The sequence below is a fragment of the Anabrus simplex genome, chromosome 1, assembly GCF_040414725.1.
Source record: "Anabrus simplex isolate iqAnaSimp1 chromosome 1, ASM4041472v1, whole genome shotgun sequence".
NCBI classification, from domain to species: domain Eukaryota; kingdom Metazoa; phylum Arthropoda; class Insecta; order Orthoptera; family Tettigoniidae; genus Anabrus; species Anabrus simplex.
This window is the reverse complement of record NC_090265.1, coordinates 253,969,875-253,990,905: the sequence shown is the minus strand read 5'-3', so window position 1 is coordinate 253,990,905 and position 21,031 is coordinate 253,969,875. Positions and strand designations below refer to the sequence as shown.

The 21,031-nt window shown below is 38.3% G+C and overlaps 1 protein-coding gene across 1 annotated transcript in view; it reads left to right on the top strand.

Moving 5' to 3' along the window:
• The window catches only part of LOC136864627 (probable cytochrome P450 304a1), an 86,763-nt gene that overhangs the window by 33,759 nt on the left and 31,973 nt on the right, over nt 1-21,031 (top strand). Inside the window, exons 2-4 of the mRNA XM_068226082.1 lie at nt 1,148-1,396; nt 1,527-1,690; nt 13,949-14,105. Coding sequence (XP_068082183.1) covers nt 1,148-1,396; nt 1,527-1,690; nt 13,949-14,105 — 570 coding nt within the window. The remainder of the gene's footprint in view (nt 1-1,147; nt 1,397-1,526; nt 1,691-13,948; nt 14,106-21,031) is intronic.

The window sequence follows — 21,031 nt, the reverse complement described above, 5'->3', positions numbered from 1 at the left end:
ACACTACTCGTATGTCATTTTTAATTGTCAGGTTTTTGGTTTATTCTTTAAATGTAGATGGTCCCTTTTTATTCTTCTCTTGCTACCAAGAAATTTGTTGTTCAATACTAGCAGTTTCCCGCTGGCTCCGCCCGCAATGTACAAAGTATGGCGTTATTCATTACTATCCTCATGGATGTATTTGCAAAGTTAATGAAATAAAGTAAAGATCTGCTGTGGTAATAGAATGTAATATTATGTCGACAAAACACTTGAAAATACATCACACAAAGAAATTGAATTAAACGTTCCTTGGAACAACACTACGCGCCTAACTGTTAAAAGTCCTTCAAAGATCTTCGTCATGGAGACAAATGTACTTTTCTCAGAATCTACCAATTTAAGTAGTTATTACCTCAAAAGAAAGCGCTTGATCCACTGAGTGTTTTAGACCAAAACTGCGTACCTCAATTAGAACCAAAGATATGATTGCTTCAATGAGAAAGAATGTTGAAGAAATGAGACGTCCAATTGAATGTGCACTCATAACTTTCCTCGGAATCAACCCATTTGAATAGTTAAGAGCTGAAATGAAATATCTTAATCCACTGAGTGTTCTTAGGCCAAAACGAACTCCTTAGCTCAATTAGAACTAAAGATATGATAGCTTCAAAGAGACAAAAATGGAAAAATCAAGTAATTTGAATAAGGCGGAAGTTAAATGATTTATAGTACCTGATGACAAATATGTGCATGAATACCTTTCAGTTAAAAAGAAATTATGGAAATCGACCGGATAGAATAGCCGGACTGACTGCCTTCAGTTTTCATTTTTAAAAAATATATAGATAGTTCTAATTTTCTATATTAGTTTTCCATGGAATTGTGTTGTTGTATTTTTGTTGTTGTTTTATGTCACTTATGCTGTAATTTTACTTTTTTGTCATACTGCTGTAAGTAAACCTCGCTATAGGCATATCTCCCAATTTCAATGGATTTGTTAGTGATAAGAATACGAATAAGAATAAGATGAAGAATTTTGACTGATGAAAACATGTTTCAAATTACATAATTTAATAGCATGAATATAATTTCTCAATTTTTACAAGTGTCAGTTGACTCTAAATATATTTCATTGAAAATATTGCTCTCTTTTTTTTATTTTCAGGTCCTATTAGGTTGCCTGTGTTTGGCAGCTACCTCCAGTTGTTAATTGGCAACTACGCGTATCATTACAGGATTCTCGACAAAATGACCTTGAAATACAAAAGTAAAATCCTAGGATTCTACATAGGATCCTTACCAACAATTGTAGCTTGTGACTATGAAAGCATAAAGGAAATTTTGCTAAGACCAGAGTTTCAGGGGAGAATAGACTCCATCATTACCAGAACTCGAGCTCTGGGAAAGAAGCTAGGCAAGTGAAATCACAGTTTTATTTCATAACATTTACTGCATAGTTAAAGCCGTAATTTTCATTGAACATATTCTCTTACTGGACTCCATTAACACTGATTTCCCTCTGCCCATTTGTTCACTGCTTCCAGGAGTTTTCTTTGTTGATGGCCCATTCTGGGAAGAGCAACGTCGCTTTGCGCTTAGACATATGAGAGATTTCGGGTTTGGAAGACGTTCTAAAACCTTAGAATCACAAATTGAGAGAGAAATTCGTGACTTGATTGACGTCATGGAAGGATCACGAAGGGCTGAAGTAAGTGTTTACACCTATGTCAATGTTTCAGTACATCCATTGTTTTATACAACGAGTCGCTACAATGCCAAGTTTTCTGTGAGTGTTTAAAGAGTGTAGTTATAACATTTTTATCCAGTTCTGCAAATAATTTAACCTCAATCAGTCATTAATAAAGAAATTGCAGTGACTGCCTTGAAATATTCCGTCCAAATCATAAGAACCATATCTCACAAACTTGTTAATGCAACAACATGCAATATGTCGAACATGTCAAATGTGCTAACCAACTCCCAATTACTTTTAATATTCATATTGTCTTTCTGTATTAATTTGTACTCAGGGGCAATCTCCAGTTGGGGAAAGTAGAAATTATTTTTTTAATATGAGTGATTATTGGTACTTCATAATATTCGCACATCAGGTTTGGGGAAAGTCACTTAGATTGCTCATTTCCTTTTTATTCAAAATGGAAATTCTCTTATTCTCTGGGACCAGACTTTCAAGGGAGATCAGATTCTATCATTACAAGAACTCGAGGTCTAGGAAAGAAGCTATTCAAGTGAAATCGCAGTTTTATTTCGTAACATTTACTGCATGGTTTATGCCGAAATTTTTAAAAATATATTCTCCATTAAAGTTCTTTCCTTCATTTAGCCATTGTTTCATTGCCTCCAGGAGTTTTCTGGAACGCCTGTGGGTGAAATTTTATTTTTATCTGTAAATCGATATATTTATGACATAGAGTCCTTTATCTCCGGGTCACAGACCTCTGCTGACGTGTGTCAAATAAATTTCATATTCCCTCCAAACTAGATACATGTAGTTCAACAACTACCTTTAATCTTAACTCTGTAGATCACAATCATATAGAAGTCTTTAGGCATAGATATATAGATAGTGAAACATAATGATGATTTTTATCAATTTTGCCAAATGACAGCTGTATGCAAGCTGAAAACGAATTTTGGGGGAATCACACTTTAATACGACCACGTTTTAATATACGTATTATACAGTCAATCCAACTTTCGAAATGTGCTGGATATAAGGATAACGAAAATTGTACATAGGTAAGGAAATTATCTCCATTGTTTACAAAACTGATGTTTGACATATGTTGATTTTATTTTTGCGCTCTTCTCCAGAGTAATAATAAGCGAGTTAGCCAGTGAAAAGGGGCACTGTGTTTCATCGTGGTATTGATGTAAAGAGCTGTACGCGGACAAGTAATTGTAAGTTTTCGACACAGAATGTTGCGACAGATTTTCCAGTCAAATATAGACATGTTAATTTAGTTTAATGTGTCATGAAACATTAATATCTGACATAATCATATGATAAAGTTATTAAAGTTTCATTTTCAAACATTGCATTCATCTTGTTCTTTTTCTATGGCGCTTATCCCATCTGGTTGCGGGGTTGGCTACATAGATCTCCTGTTTCCAAATAGCTCTCTCTCGGGCAGCATCTGGATGGATATTCACTCTCTTGACGTCCTTACTTATAGTGTCGGCCCAATGTTGCTTAGGTCGTTCCTTTGTCCTTCTACCGACTACTTCTAGCCTTGTAAGTCCTGAGCATAGATATTTTTTATGGTAAAGACAACTTAGACTGAAAGAAACGCCGTTTCAGTAAAAAAAATTCTCAAAATCGAAACCGGATACAGCATGTATCATATATGATACATTGGGACTGAACATAGTAAAACCATACGCTCATGAAAAAAATTGCTTCCCATCCCACTGTAAATATTAAGCATACAAATAATCCACAGACACTTTATTTACATATTACAAATGTATATAAGGATATAAATCACAAAACTCTAAATTAAATGTATTCCTGCCATTTTCAAAAATGTCAATAATAATATTGAAAAATTGCAGTTTTTGTGAATTTTCTTCATTACTGTCCTTAGGTTTGGTGGAATTCCATAAAGCAGTTCCTTTCCACATGGAAACATTGGAACTACAATCTGAACAACGCACAAAGGTCAGTTTAAAACATCCACTGGCTCTGCATCTTGAACGAGAAGTCAGGCATTTGGTCATCATCTGTGGAAGATGCATGGCATGTCTACTTCTATTTGCCACAGGTGGAAGAGGTGTAGGTGCATGTCTCTTTGGCGTTGAAGAACGAGGTTCTTCATCAATGTTTTCATCTTCCTCCAGATCATCATCATCTCTTCCGAAAAACTTGGGATATATCAGATTCTCTGCCACATCCATCTTGAACTGAAATTATGGCACGATATCTTTCTTCTTCATTCTTCGTTCTTTCGCTGCTGTACGATACTCAATCCAGCATGCTGCAGTAACAAAACAAAAAAAAGATGATGCATAACCCTTATGGTCCACTTCTTAGTTCGACCTCTCATTGGATATTTACCTGTAATTTTGTTTAGCAGATCAACTCCTCCCATCTTCGAGTTGTACTGTTTGACAAGGTTTGGTCTATGTATTTGTATGCGGGCGTGATCTGTTTTAGACCACCTCCTGCAGTCTTCCACAGGTTTCAACACCATATTCTGTGGAAGCCAAGAAAATCAGCCTGTTGTCATACCACTTGACTAATCCTAGTTTATCATCACGTCTAACAATCTGGTCAAATGAGCCTCTTTGCTTTTTCATCTCGTTGTCACTCTTGAATCTTACACACTTTGGCAGTCGACTTGACATAATGGTACCACTAGCTAATATAGATCTATGTGAAAGTAGTTAAAGAAGGGCGACTGATGTAAAATATCTGTCCATAAACATACAACAACCAGCAGGCAACGTATCTGAAAGTTTAAGGACTACTCTCCCTCCAATATCCAGTTTTTCAGGTAGAGGCACTTTTTCCGAAATAATCAATCAAGTGGTAAGCCAAATGTACTGGTTGAAACAAAATTCTTCAGGCCAACAGGATGCGGCTTTCCTTTCACTTACTGCTTCATCCTAACATGTCCATGGAAAGGGATCATTTGTTCATCCACCGATATAGCATTAGGACGAGGGATTTCAAGGCACTTGAACTTTCCAGAAGGAACTGTGTTCATTCATTTCATTTGTTACCACGTTGTCATCAACAACTTTTAGAGACTTGCGTATGAGATAAAATCTATCACGAGAGATGTTATCTGCTATTAGTGGAAAACGGGTTCTTGATTCCCAACACATGCATAAGCAATGAAAGCAATCCAGCTACAATGCTACAGCCCCAAAACGTGGCTATTTCCTCAGCATTAGTGTCTGATGATTTCCCTGTGTCTAACACAGATTTCCTATTTGTGTACAAGGCCATCTCTTCAAATAATGTGGAGTCTAGATATCTGGTGAAGCATACAAAGGATTTTTCACCTCCATGAAATCTGTCACAGGTTGACTGGGTTGATTGGCTACCTGATTTAGTGGATGAAACCTGAAGAGAAATGAATTTTGTGTAAGTAGATAATTCTCTACAAAACCCAGGAATGCGTGAAGTTTTCTTCCGCTAATTAATTCTAACATTCGTATTGTTTGGCTTCCAACAGCATACTTACTCATTTATGTGCCGCCAAAGTGGTCGTGATCCTCTGGGTGATGATACGGGCAGATGTTGAACCTATGTCATCAGGAACTGCTAGGTCATCTTCCTCATCCTCGAATTCCATTTCAAGATCTTATACATCAGGGTCTATGAGGATATCTTGAATTTCAGCGTCACCTAACCCTAAAATTTGATTTGGATTTTAAAACAATCCCCATCAGGAGTTAGGCTATTTTGAAATGACCATTTAGCTATTGTCAAATAATCCAAATAGTCACACGTTGTATAGTTCCAGTATTGGAATCATAAAACCAGTCACATAGATTTGAAGGGTTATCACAAAGTAGAGTGGTAAATGCCGATTGTATCATATACGATACATGTTATAAATCTGCCCTCTGCGATCAACATATTTATTCTGTTTATGAATTTGACATGATCTAAATACACAGTGATGTGTTAAAACAACAGATAAAACAATAAATATTAAAATGCAGCTTACTTACCTGTACTTCGATGTGCCCTGATGTAAACATACACAAACGGCGGTTTTCAAATCAATGCTGAGCCCTACTGGACGTTCCGAGAAACGAAAACAAACGCGCATCACATAGCGGTACTCTTTTCGAACATGACACAACAGGCTGCTTGGAGTTACAGAGCCAGGGCAGCGAGAAAAAAATCTAACCTTATGTATCATATATGACACATGGTGACTGAAGAGGCTAGGATGTAACCCATTTTGGTAATAGCGTCTTATCCTGTTCGTAAAACTTGTCCAAACCATTGGAGATAGCTCTCCTGCATTTTCTCGTGGTTTAGTGCAGCGCCAAATCGTTTCCTGATGCTGTTGTGGGAAACGCGATCTAATTTACTGATGCTCGTTGTACACCTCAGCATCTATGTCTTCATTACGCTAAGACGGCGTTCTGTCTCAGATGTAGTCGGCCAACATTCGAAGCTATAGAATATGATAAACGGATGACAATACGCCAATTTTTTTTTCCGATCTTTCGTTCTGCAGTCTCGAGAGATTCCGATTGTTGTTTGCCACTACATTCAGGCTGCATTAATTCTCGTGTTGACCTCTTCAACGAGTCGCCCGTTGTCAGCTAACGTGCAATCAAGATATTTAAACTTTCTCACTCGCAACAGGTCGTCGCTTTCTCCTTTCGTAGTTCTCATTTCTTGTGCTTCTGACGTCATGTACTCATATTTCTTCTTGTTGAGGCGCCGGACGTATTGCGCTAGTCAGTCCCTCCATTATTTAGTCTGGCGTTGTAGATCCAGCTAGTTTCTACAGCAAACATGACATCAGCATAGAGAAGGTTCCATGGCAATGGCCAGCGAAGGTCAGTTGCCACGTTAAGTTGAATAGGAGCGGTGATAGAACGGAACCTAGGTGTACGCTGAATATGATGGGAAAGTATTTGAATGGTCATGCAGTAATTTGGACATAGCTTCTCGGTTCTGCATAAAGCAGCTGCATGTAGTTGATATACTGTATCTTGGCACGCCATGTTTTCAAAGAGCTAGGGAGAAGAGATTGTGTGGTACCCAATCAAGGGCCTTCTCGGGGTACAATAATTCGAGACGAGACATCTTGTCTTTAACACAGTGCAATATACAATGCATCAGTCGTACTGAGATTTTCACAAATCCATTTTGGTCACTGGTAAGCTTAATGGTCTCATGAATAGTTTTACCTAATGTAGATCACCTTCAAATACCTTTATAGCGTGATACAACAAGCAGTCGGATTGGGTGATAATTAGCATACTGTATTTGGCGAGACTTGTCTGAATCATCAGTCAATAGAATGGTTTGTCGCTGGTCTCCATGCCACCCTCTCCTGTGCGAAGGTTTCCATTTCTACGTAAATACTACATCCTTCATCTGCTTGCCATATTCATACCTTAGTCTACCCTATCATTCTCACCGCCTAAAGTTTCCTCAAAAACCAACTGAAACAAAACCTGGATATCTTAACATGTGTCCTATCATTCTATATCTTCTTCTCGTCGAATTTAGCCAAATCGATCTCCTCCTCCTCTCGCCAGTTCGGTTCAGTATCCCTTTATTCGTAATTCGATCTACCAATCCCACCTTTAGCATTCTTCTCTAACACCCTATTCAAAAGCTTCTATTCTCTTTCTTGCTGAGTTCGTTATCGTCCATGTTTCACTTCCATACAATGCTACGCTCCAGACGCAAGTCTTCAAAAAATATCTTTCTAATTCCTATATCAATGTTCGAAGTGAGCAGATTTCTTTTCTTAAGAAAGGCCTTCCTTGCGTGTGATAGTTTGTTTTCATTCCATCCTTACTTCTGCCATCGTTAGTTATTTTACTACCCAAGCATCAGTATTCATCTACTTCCTTTACGACTTCATTTCCTGATCTAAAATTTCCTGCAACACCTCACTTTGTTCGACAGCACTACATTACTTTTGCTTTGGACTTATTAATTTCATCTTGTAGTCCTTCACCAATACGATGTCCATACTATTCAGCAATTTATCCAGATCTTCTGCAGACTCAGATAAAATAACAATATCATCGGCATATCTCAGTGGTTTGATTTCCTTTCCTTGGATTGTGATTCTCTTTCCAAATTTCTCTTTGATTTCCTTCACCACCTTTTCTATATATGCTCTGAAAAGGAGGGGATCAAACTGCAGCTTTCCCTAACTCCTTCCTGAATTGCTGCTTCTTTTTCAAAGCCCTCGATTCTTATTACTGCAGACTGATTTTTCTAATAATTCTTCTAATTCTTCTTTCTTAGTATCTGATCCATATCGCCTTCAAAAACTCAAATAGCTTGGTCCTATCAACTTCACCGAATGCCCTTTTTAGATCTACGAACGCCATGTACGTGGGTAGGCCGGTCCTTCTTAATTCGGTCCTCGAAGATCAGACGTAAAGTCAGAATAGCCTCACGTGCCTACATTTATTCTAAACCCAAATTGATCTTATCCTAACTCAGTTACAACTTGTCTTTCCACTCTTCTGTTAATAATACATGCTAAAATTTTGCCTGCGTAAGATAAAACTAGTGGTGCTCTAGTTTTCACACTTTTCACCTCCCTTCTTGGCAATAGTTATAACAACATTTTGCCTTGAATTGGATGGCATTTCTCTTGTATCATACATCTTACATACTAAATAGAATAACCTCACCATGCTGGTTTCTTCTAAGGCAGTCAGTAATTCTGAGGGTATGTCATCAACTCCAGGTGCCTTGTTCCTATTTACGCCTTTCAATGATCTGTTAAATTTTGAGCTCAAAATTGGGTCTCCAATTTCATTAGCATCAACAGCCTCTTCTTGTTCCAGAATCACATTATCTACTTCTTTACCTTTATACAACTGTTGATATATTCCTTTCATCTTTCTGCCTTGTCTTCTTTCCCTAGAAGTGGTTTTCCATCTGAACTCTTAATATTCATAACCTACTTTTCATTTCTCCAAAGGTTTCCTTGATTTTACTGTATACAACATCTACCTTCCCTAGGACCATACAGCCTTCGACATCCTTGCACTTCTCCTTCAGCCATTCTTCCTTAGCTACCTTGCACTTTCTATCCACTTGATTTTTTAATCGCCTGTATTCTTTTCTGCCCTCTTCATTTCTAGCATTCTTGTATTTTCGTCGTTCATCAATCAGGTTCAGTATCTCCTGAGTTATCCACTGATTCTTAGTTGATCTTTTCTTCCTTCCTAACATTCCTTCAGCAAGCCTACTGACTTCATTTTTGATGACTCTCCACTCTTCCTCTATAGTGTTTCCTTCAGTCTTTTCATTTAGTCCTCGTGCTACTATTTTTTTTTACTTATATACATCTCCTTGCACTCCTTCCTTCCTTCCTTCCTTCCTTCCTTCCTTCCTTCCTTCCTTCCTTCCTTCCTTCCTTCCTTCAAGTTATTCAGCTTCAGATGGCATTTTATGACCAACAAGTTGTGGTCAGAATTCACGTCTGCTCCTGGAAAAGTCTTGCAAAAACCAACACCTGGTTTCTGAAACTCTGCCTAATCATAATGCAGTCTTTTGTTTCCTTCCAGTATCTCCAGGTCTCGTTCTCGTATAAGGCTGTAGTTTGAGGTGTTTGAACAAAGTATTAGCTAAGACTAAATTATGATCGGTGCAGAATTCGATCAGCCGACCTCCTCTTTCATTGCTTTGGCCCAATCCGAATTCTCCTATTGCATTACCCTCTCATCCTTGCCCTACCACTGCATTCTAGTCTGCCATCACAATTAAATTCTCGTCACCTTTTACATATTGTATTAACTCTTCATGCACTCGTTCAATCTCTTCATCATCCGCTGTACTAGTAGACATATAGACCTGTACTATTATGGCATTGACATGATGTCTTTCTTGATAACAGTAATCCTTTCAGTATGCTGGTCGTAGTAGCTTACCCGCTGCCTTTTTTCCTTATTCATTATTAAACCAACTCTTGCATTCCCCTGCATTTTATGTTGATAATTCTGTAGTCATCTCACCAAAAATCCTGCTCTTCCTCCCAACGTACTTCATTTATACAAACTACATCTAAGTGTAGTCTATCCATTTCCCTTTTCAGATTCTCTAACGTACCACAACGATTCAAACGTATAACATTCCACACTCCGACTCGTAGAATGTCAGTATTATGCATAGATATTATGATGCTCCATTGCCAATCTGTCGGGGTAGGACCGTCTCTGAGTACCTGGTTGAAGAGTTGTGCTAACAATCCTGGTGTAACCCAACAATGAGAATACTGTAGCTATGCTACATAGAAAATCGCAGATATATATAATTACGTCTTTATTGGCGTAGTTAAGGTCATTAGGCCTTCTCTTTAACTAAATCAATTGTTGTACTTTAGAATGATTATTAATGACTAGCAAATGTACCCATACTTTGCTACTGTATTCTATATTGTATACGGTTTTCTACATAATTACTGTACACGCAGTAAGATATCTGTTAGAGCAGCCTAGGAAAGCCACGGGGAGATCCCCGTAAGTTGTTCCCTATATAAGGTGCGCGTTGGGATATTTTGATGATAATGGCAGTCCACGTTCCCTACTTACATTCACAATCGAGTTCGGGAGTTCCTACCGTAAAGGCAGGCTTACTTGCCTACTGACATTAAACGATTTGGGGAGTTTTCATTATACTGACAGGCCCCTTTTCCTAATGCCAGTCAAATCGATTTGGAGGGTTTCGATTATAATGGCAGGCATACTTGCCTACGGCCGCTCAAAATCGAGATTGGGAGTTTTGATTATAATTGCAAGCCTCCTTGCATACTGCCAGTTATAATCGAGTTGGGGTGCCTTCATTATAATAGCAGTCACCCTTGCGTACTACCAGTTACAATATAATTGGGGTGTATTCATTATAATGAGAGGCACACTTTTCTATTGCTAGTCACAGTCGAAGTGGGAAGTATTCATTATAATGGCAAGTCATCTTTCCTACTGCCAGTCACAGTCGAGTAGTGGAGTTTCGATTATAATTGCAGGCCACTTTACCTACTACCGTCACAATCTACTTGGGGAATTTAGCTCATAATGGCAGGCACCCTTGCCTATTCATGGATACAATCGGGTAGGGGAGCTTTGAGCAAAAATGCAAGCTCTCTTGCCTATTGCCAGTCAAATCGAGAAGGGAAGTTTTCATTACATTGGCAGGTTCCATTTACTAATATCAGTTGCAGTGGAGACGGGGAGTTTCCGATATGTTGGCAAGCCAAATTTCCTACTAGCAGTCACTGTCGATGAGGGGAGTTCAGTTGCCATAGACAGAGGCACCAACTCTGAAAAGTGCCTCAAGCTACCTACTGACTAAATAAGTTTCAGTTAACGGTACTTATGCGACTTAATCGGCGAAATCATAGACTGCAAAGGAAAAAATGCACGAGAGAAATAGTGCATTGTATCACTCAAAGGGAAGAGAGTCCAGTTTGCGGAATTAACACTTGCATACATAAGGAGAAATTAAGGAATAAAGTAATACAATTTTAAAAGTTGACATTAATTGAAGATAGGATAATAACTGAGGACAGCTGGATAGGACAAATATGTAAATACCATGTGGATGTATTGGAAAAATGAAATCTCCCTCACTAAATTGTGATGATATGTGTTACGGATTTAAGAAAGTGGTAAAGAAGGAGAAATTTAGGAGCAGGGATTCTTAGGTAATCAGATAATATGACGACTTATAGTGTTATTACTTAAGCCTTTAGAGGCAAGGCAGAGGCAAGAAATTAAAGCAGAAAACGGAAGTAGAAGAGAATTATAATAACAAATTCCAGAAAACACATTACGGTGTGAAAAAAAATGAGTTACGCTCCACGGTGCTGTTGAAATATTAACAGCCACCCTCAGTAGTATTCGAAGACGACTGTAATCTCCAACAGTATTCCGAAAATATCCCGCAGAATGGCGGCTTGACGTCTCTCTCACCTCCTACCCATCGAACAACCACGATTTACAGGAATGATGACGAAAATGGCATTACGTTACTTTTACATCTCTGCTGGAAAGCAGCCAGACATGTTGCAATGGTAACTGGTAGATTCGTTGTCTGTCTGTGAGGGTGCCTGTTACTCGACGTAGAGCATGAAATCCGTAAATAAAAATCCACAGCCCGTTTCCAGTCATTCGACCGGGTCAGAAATGGAATGAATGAAGCCCCAATTTGGCGGCGAGGATAGGAATTTTGCCGGCTGCCGAAGTCTATCGCACTCCTCTGGGGCAATGATTAATGAATGACAGAAGAAATGAAATGATATTGAAGAGTGTTGCTGGTATGAAATATGACAGGGAAAACCGGAGTACCCGGAGAAAAACCTGACTGCCTCCGCTTTGCCCAGCACAAATCTCACATGGAGTGACCGGGGTTTGAGAGGCCGGTCCGCTGCCGCCTGAGCCACGGAGGCTCTTCATGAAATCCGTAGTAAATGAACGGACGTTTCAGACATAGTCTACAGATTTTACAGAAAATCAATAGTGTATGAGAAAATATCAAATAATTCGCTTGATCTTCCTATAAACCGCAGTCTTTTTTTTTTAAATCTAAATATAAAGTTGGGTTGAGATCTATCCAACAGTTTCGCCGTGTTGGTGGAACAAACAAACAAACAAACAAACAAACAAACAAACAAACAAACAGGCACGAAGTCTAAAACTGATCCGGACTTGAGTTGACCTAAAACGGATAAATATCTGAAAAATTGGCAAAACATACGAAATTATAGACAGTAGACCCCCTACAACTTTATTTATATAAATATATCTATCTACTGGGTGGGCCATGAACTCTTGTGGCACAAAATGTCCGGGTTTCTATTAATGAATATCCATATAAATAAAATATGAAAATGTAATATAATTCCAACCCAGTGAGGTATATATAGTTTACATGACGATAAAATTAATAATAATAATAATAATAATAATAATAATAATAATAATAATAATAATACTGTAATAACACGATCAATGAAAAATTAAAACTATACAGTTCATTCGCGTTCTGCTGTACCTCTTAACGCTCTTTTAAACGACACTGCGGCTGGCATTCCTCTGACGTCTGACAAGCGATTCCATTCTCGCGCTGCAGACACAGAAAATGAGGTTGTTACATGTAGCAGTTCGATGGTGAGGAATGGCGAGCAGATGTTAATCTCTGAGCCCTTGTATCACTGTCATTCGAAAATTAATGGAAACGCGAAGAAAGTTAATGCAGGGAAGATGTAGTAAGAACTCGGTGGAGGAGAGACGATGTATGTTGGTTTCGACGAAGATGGAGTCTCGACCACTCTAAATCTAGGAAAGATGTCGACAAATGATCATATTTTCTTAAACTGCATGCGTATCTCACACATCGCGCTGCTGGATCATCTGGACCGGTGTCCTTTCCTGGCTTCTTTTTTTTTTTTTTTTTTTCAGAGCAGCCCTGATCTCTTCAATCTCAATTTCTATCTCAGGCCCTTAGACAGTGGAAGCGGTTGGGATTGATGGATGGGGAAATTCTTCAGTTGGTATCTTCTGGAAGTAGTTTCGCCAGCCTTCTCTCGCTTTTCTCTAATCAACCAGCAAGTTACCATTTTAATCACTGTCCTGTAGAATCGATGGATGTCTTCCGTTTCGCGATGTTTTTATTTAGAGAGTCGGTAGATTGTCTAGCTCTCCTTCACGGATGTTAAGTTTGTGTAGATATCTGAAAATCGTGAGGATTTTGTCCTGGCTACAATCTTCTTCGCTTAGTTTTGTACGTATTCCAACGAGGTGGTGTTTTATCGGCAATAAACTCATAGTACAATATTTTCTTCTTGTGTACTGGTCTTTAATATTAACGTTCTTAAGATATGTATCTCTATCGATCTACTGGCGTCCTGTATTTGTTGTTCCAAGAATGACACGAGACTTGTCATATGGTCAAGAGTATTAAAATGTTACTTACCTTGAGACTTTCTACCTAAAATTTCTTTAATTAGTGAATTACTTTTAAAAATCCAACGTAACTAGCCTACTCTGTATTCAAGTAAACGATGTTCAAGATGTTCAAGTTTAATGTTCAAGATGTTCAAGTTTAATGTTATCAGTAAAAGCCAAACAGCGATTACATAAGTTTAACTGACAAAACATTCAATAAATTATTTAAGTAGTAATGTACTAAATTTTGGATCAAATTATTAACATATTATATGTTTATATTGATTTAACCCCTAGGGTCATAATTTTATTCTATATTCTTTCTCAGAAAGTCCACAAGAATGGATTGACGTATCTTCCTGATATTCTGTACCCTGGTTTCATGAACACTATATTGGCTGTGCTCATGGGTATGAGGTTTTCCCGAGACCAAGATGAGAAGCTGCGTATTTTAGGAAACAAAATTATGCTGTTCCAACGATCAGGTGATACCACTGGCGGATTTCTTAATATAATACCATGGATAAGATTTCTTGCTCCTAAGCTGTCCGGTCATTATTCTAACCAGATTAGCAGTTATCATCTACAGAATTTCATGAACAATTCTTTCAGTAACAACTTGTACGGTCTATATGAATGAATGAATGAAATATACTCTCAGTCACCAATGACCAGCAACTAGTACGTATCACGTAAATCTTCCCTGAATGTACCTTTCAGTAATTACATATTGTGACCTTTCGCGCATCCCTGAATTCTGTGTTCTGGTTTTGCCTCGGCTGGTGTCACGCGGAGATGCAAAAGATTCCAATCAAAGGACGTGAAGGTTCATTGAGTCGGGTCAGAGTATCGCGCCGTTTACTTTATTCAGATCTGACTGACGTATGGAGACGTAGGTGAATTAATAACTTAGCCTAAACCATTATAATATTACCTTATTCTATCAAACGAGAAATCCGAAAATATTTCTTTTCGTGGGAAGATTTACCGTTTAATAATTATCTTATTTGGGATAAAAATTACAATATTAATGAAAGAAAAGCAACACCAATGGACGTTAACAGTGACTGAACATTAAATTAATTAATAGAAACAATTCTAATCGCTGACTCTTGTTGGTATGCTGTTTTACGTCATCATGTTCCTATAACAACATGTTGGTCGCAATAATAATAATCTTTAAAATTCACAAAAACCAAAAGAAAAACCAACATTCGCATTGCTGAAGGCTTAATTTAACAGATAAGTCCATCATTCATCACATCTGTCTTCTGGTTAATAGTTAAAATTATGGAATCTTGTTTGCTTGGCACACCTATTCACTGACTTCAAAATGCATGTCTTAATATCCCGTTATTACTTTGAAATTGTCATTTTAATTCATTGAAAATCTAGCTAAACAACTTGAACGCACCAATGACCTATTCATATCATTATCGTTCAAGTCAATCAATGATCAAAGAAACATAAGACAAGGTTATGATCTTTCAAAACATTAAAGTTGGGCAATAAAAATGAAATCAATCTCCTCTGAGCTCCATCAGCAGCTGCGCCTAAATAACAAGTATCTGAAAATAAAATCATCACCAACAATAATGACTAAAGATTTACGATGACTCTGCAGCCTTGGTATCCTCCGTGAGAGAAACCTGAAAAATCTACTTCAGCTCTAAGCACCAACTTTATAATCTTTAAGAAGACATTAACTAGCAAGAAAACCAATCTACACACTACTCATAAGTAAAGGTTACCCGTTCCATCTGTGACATGGCTCGCATCTGCATGGTGTCATCAACTAATGAAGATCTTATATCATCCTCCGATATTGTGCGCAATTACTTATATTGTATCTTAAATTAAGGTATCATTGACGATCGTCACATAAGCGTCTTCAACACACCTCGAAAACATTATCGCAAATGTCACATTTATGCCTAAAGTAGCCATTACTCATTACTGCAATCAAATCCATATGCAAGACGAAATTAATCTTCACTACAACAAATATCATCGGGACTTCTAACATTGCATTACTCCATTAAATTCTTAACCCCAATGAAAACATTTTAAACGAAACACACAACATTAATCATCATTATTCGACGACCCTATCACAATAAACCTCTTATCATTTTATACACATGTCATGCTCAACGAATTTTCATTTCATTTTAAACATACTCAAGCACATTATCTTACGAAAACTATTCATCCACAACTATCAACTTAATATCATCGCAATAACATCACTATCACATTCGCGAATACTACGCCTAATATAAAATATGATTTAGATGACTCTTAATCACGCACATATAATCACTTCACGATTCCTTTAAAACACATATCCGAACCATAAATTAAACTGAAATGCACTCATAATGACACTACCTTAACACATGCATCATCCATGCCTAAATTTCACCTGCATAAAACTTACTAGTGGCAGCTCAAATTCTCATAATACAGCGTACAGCAGATCGTAAATTTCAGGATCATTCACATTAAAACTCACGATATTCCTATCCATCGTAAGGTAATGATTGACGACTAAACGGTTGCATTCAAGTTGTATATCTAGGGATGTCACATTTTTGACATCATGAAATTATACTACTCTACTTTAAGCAACTATATAGCAGGATAAATAAGACATTTAATTTGAGTACTTATCGGCCGTTGACCTCAGGAAGAAGACACCTCTCATTCTCCGGTCTTGGTTTTTATTTATTGGTATCCATCCCAACACTCCTTAAATCTTTCAAGACCACATTCTGATTTAGCTCCACATGTTGGGATTTACGAACACATCATGAATTTCCTCAGTGTTATTCGACATCGTGATACTTGAAACTTGTAACATACTATTAGTATAATGCTACACACATGAATTCATTTACAATATTATCAGCCAACACTTGCCTTAGTATTTTAGAGAGAATTAAATATATATCTTTCCTCTTTTTTCACTTCCGGAGGTGCACATGGCCCTGAGGTTCACTCAGCCTACACCAAAAATGAGTACCAGCTTAATTCCTGGGAGCAAAGGCGGCCGAGCGTAGAGCTAACCACTCTACCCCATCAAGTGCCGAGGTTACGGATAGTGGAAGCCTTTACCTTCCACCCCTCCAAGGGCCTTCATGGCCTGAACGGAGATGACTGACTTTTATCTTTCCTCTTTACAATGAATTATTCTTATTACTAATGACAATCTCGCAATTAAATTCAGCTTCTATACGATTTCCTTCTAGATCGTGTGCAACCCTTCTAATGCTTACAGAATCCTTTCAACAAAACAGTATTGTTCTTTTATTTAACAAAATAAGGCTAGACAGCAATAATAAAAGTTGGTTTGCATTTGAAGACTTCCAAGTTCCGTAGCTTTCCACATGTTTTTGACGTTAAAAACGTAACCTCTTTGATACAGAGTGCTCCTAGAAATCATTGACATCGGCAAAGTAATTCATTTAACAATCTGTCACCTGATATTTGGTGTGCCAGTCGACTATTTCATCACGAGTCTCGATTCTCGAATTATATCGGACTAGATAGATAACGTATGTAGACTGAACTTGGCCCATTTGATCCAACTCATTCCATAGCCTCCGATACACATTTCTGCCGTTGATGTTCCTCGCCATTTCTTTACATGTATTTATCTTCTGCCTGAAGAAACTGCGATGTTTATTTAATTCTGTATCTCGTGCTACGACATCCTATCGTCAACCGTAATTTAATGTGATACCACGGGGTTCTGAGCTTATTATTTTGCCGGTACCTTCAATCCGTTGTCTGCTATTTGTTTGGTTAAGCGATTTATTTGAATTACTGTCGTACTTGGACGTATAATAACTGGGCGTACGATTGCATTAATTCTTATGTTACCATAAACTTCCAATGCTTCCTTTGACTCTGATCCAACATTCATTGGAAGGTTATAATATGTTCTTTACGAAGTATGTTTCTACCGAGTGAGTTGACCGTGCGGTTGGTGTCGCGTAGCTCTGAGCTTGCATTCAGGAGATGGTGGGCTCGAATCCCACCGTCGGCAGCCCTAGTTTCCCAGTTTTACACCAGGCAAATACTTGGGCTGTAACTTAATTAAGGCTGAATAGTCTTATTTCTACTTTACAAGTATGAAATAATGTGCATTTACTTTTACCCTGTGAATGAAAACCTACAACCCTTTTTTCAGTCATTGACCGTGTCAGGGATCTTGCGGCGAGGTTGGGAATGTGCCGGCTTCCGAGGCCTGTCGCACTCCTCTGGGGCAATGATTAATGACTGACAGATGAAATGAATTGATAATGGAGAGTGTTGCTGGAATGAAAAGTGACACGGAAAATCGGAGTACCCGGAGAAAAACCTGTCCCGCCTCCGCTTTGTCCAGCACAAATATCACATGGAGTGACCTGGGATTTGTACCACGGAACCCAGCGGTGAGAGGCCGGCGCGCTGCCGCCTGAGCCACGGAGGCTTCCATTTACTTTTACCCTGTAAATAAGTAAATTCGTGTCCTCTTTCCGACATGGTGCAGTTTATTTTGAGTCATAACCCCAATGGAGATGAGTTGCGTGTGCCATTTTCTAACCACATGCCAGCCCTCCTGCCAATCTTAAATCTCTGTTAGTACCGAAAAACGAACCCAGGGCTCTGATGACGGCAGCTAATAATGCTAATCGTTACGCTGCAGAGGTGGACGAACTCGTGTCCTAATCCCATGGTGATACAGACTTTTTCAGGCACACCCCCAGTGGAGGTGAGCCGCACGTACCATATCAACCACATACAAACACTCCTCCCATTCTAAAGTTGGTATCAGTTTCGGGAATCAAACCCGGGCTCCCAAGGACGTCAGCTAATAACGCTAACCGTTACTCCACAGAGGCGGACAACCCCGAAGATGAATTCTGCTAGATACGGATAATGAAGTTATCTGGAGTGCTCTAAAATTGTAGCCTACATGGTCAAATATATGCTTATGTTTAAGGAATAAGATTTATTCGATATTTAAAACTTCTGCGTTGACAAAACTGTGTATTAATGTACTTAGGCAGTGAAGTTTAAAAGATTAGCATTAAAATGCTGATTATCTGAGAGCGGCCTTGCTGAGTGGCTCAGATGGTAGAGGGCTGGTCTTTTGAGTTCAAGTTTGCGGGTTCGATCCTGGCTTAGTCTTATGGTATTTGAAGGTGCTTTAATCAAAACCAAAGTGTATATTTTACCATGTACAATTTTAAAGCACTCCAGATGACTTCATAATCGGCATTTAACAGAATTCATCTGCAGGGTTGTTCGCCTCTGTAGAGTAACGGTTAGTGTTATTCCTACCTTTAAAAGCTCCATTCAAGCTTATTCCTCTAATACTGTCATTTCACACTATCTTTTCACTGAAACATACCGCCTAGTAGAGCAGCTCGTCTCCTTACTCCCGAGTCTTCCCAGCACAAAGTTTGCATCATTTTCGTACATTATTCTTTTGTCGGAAATCACCCAGCAAAACGTCGTGCTGATTTCCTTTGGATATTTTTCAGTTCACGTATTAAATAATCCTGGTGTGGGCCCCATGCGGTGGAACCATATTCTAATTGGGGCCTTACCAGAAACTTACACGCCCTCTCCTTTACATACTCCAACCCCTAATTTATAATCATATAAAGAGATCTGTTTACATTTATTTATTTATTTATTTATTTATTTATTTATTTATTTATTTATTTATTTATTTATTTATTTATTTATTTCCCAGATCTTACAGTAATTAAACCCATAGATCCGTACATCTCTTACATAGTACCCCAAGCAATATGTTGTTGTTGTTGTTGTTGTTTGAGTCATCAGTCCATAGACTGGTTGATGCAGCTCTCCATGCCACCCTATCCTGTGCTAACCTTTTCATTTCTACGTAACTACTGCATCCTACATCTGCTCTAATCTGCTTGTCATATTCATATCTTGGTCTACCCCTACCGTTCTTACCTCCTACACTTCCTTCAAAAACCAACTGAACAAGTCCTGGGTGTCTTAAGATGTGTCCTATCATTCTATCTCTTCTTCTCGTCAAATTTAGCCAAATCGATCTCCTCTCACCAATTCGATTCAGTATCTCTTCATTCGTGATTCGATCTATCCATCTCACCTTCAGCATTCTTCTGTAACACCACATTTCAAAAGCTTCTATTCTCTTTCTTTCTGAGCCAGTTATCGTCCATGTTTCACTTCCATACAATGCCACGCTCCACACGAAAGTCTTCAAAAACATCTTTCTAATTCCGAGATCAATGTTTGAAGTGAGCAAATTTAAATAAAATTAATGAAACAAGACAAAATTTAAGCTCCTATTTGGAAACCTTGACAAAGCTGCAACACTGTATAAGAGAAATAAATGCCTTCGGCCATACAAGACAATGAAATAAATGAAACACACCGGCACTATGTGGAGGTACATGACTTACCCCCATCCTTTTGTGTCAGCAAAACTCGTCTATTCACTTCCTCCTCACACGTCACGCGTCTGAGCAAACAGCCACTGTCCTTGAGCCATGTTCCCCTTACCTGTATTCAAAACCTCGTTAATGCAATTACTCTAACGAAATCATCTCCTTAACACCTAAGTACTTAACAGTAGTCCCCGTGAGAGAGTTCCTCTCCAACAACGTAGTAGTGATAACTTGTCTTCTTGGTGCAACTTACAACCTGACTTGATCATATTGATTACCATCATAGCATTGTGTACTGCCCATCTCACAACAATGTCGAGGTCTTTTTGTAGTCGCTCAGAATTCTGTAACTTACTTATTACTCTATACAGAATAACATTATCCGCAAACGGCCTTACTTGTAATTCCAGTCCTTTACTCATATCATCTATATGTACAAGAAAAAATAAAGGTCCACCAATAGTACCGTCTAGCAGGAACGCCCCCCCCCCCCTCCCCCCAACTTAATCATTACGGGATCACATAACACTTCACCTACTCTAATTCTCTGAGTTCTATTTTCTAGACATTTAGCCAACCTTTCAACCACTTTCTGGTCTAGTCCAATAACCCTCATTTTCATCAGCAGTCACCCATGATCTACCCTGTCAAAAGCCTTGGACCTGGCTGGAATCCTACAAGTTCAGCCTGATTGGCATAACGTTTACTAAACCGGAACTGTCTTATATCAAACTAGATAGTAATTTCGCAAACGTGTCTGATATAATAAGGAATATTTATTTCCCAGAGCTTAGAAACAACACGTATCAACCTGACTGACCTGTAATTATCGGCGTTGTGTTCATCATTCTTTCCTTTGTACATAGAGACTACTATTGCAACTCTCCATTCATTTGGCATTGCTACTTCACGCAAACAGTGATCAAATAAATATTTACGATATATGACACTATATCCCAACCCATTGCCTT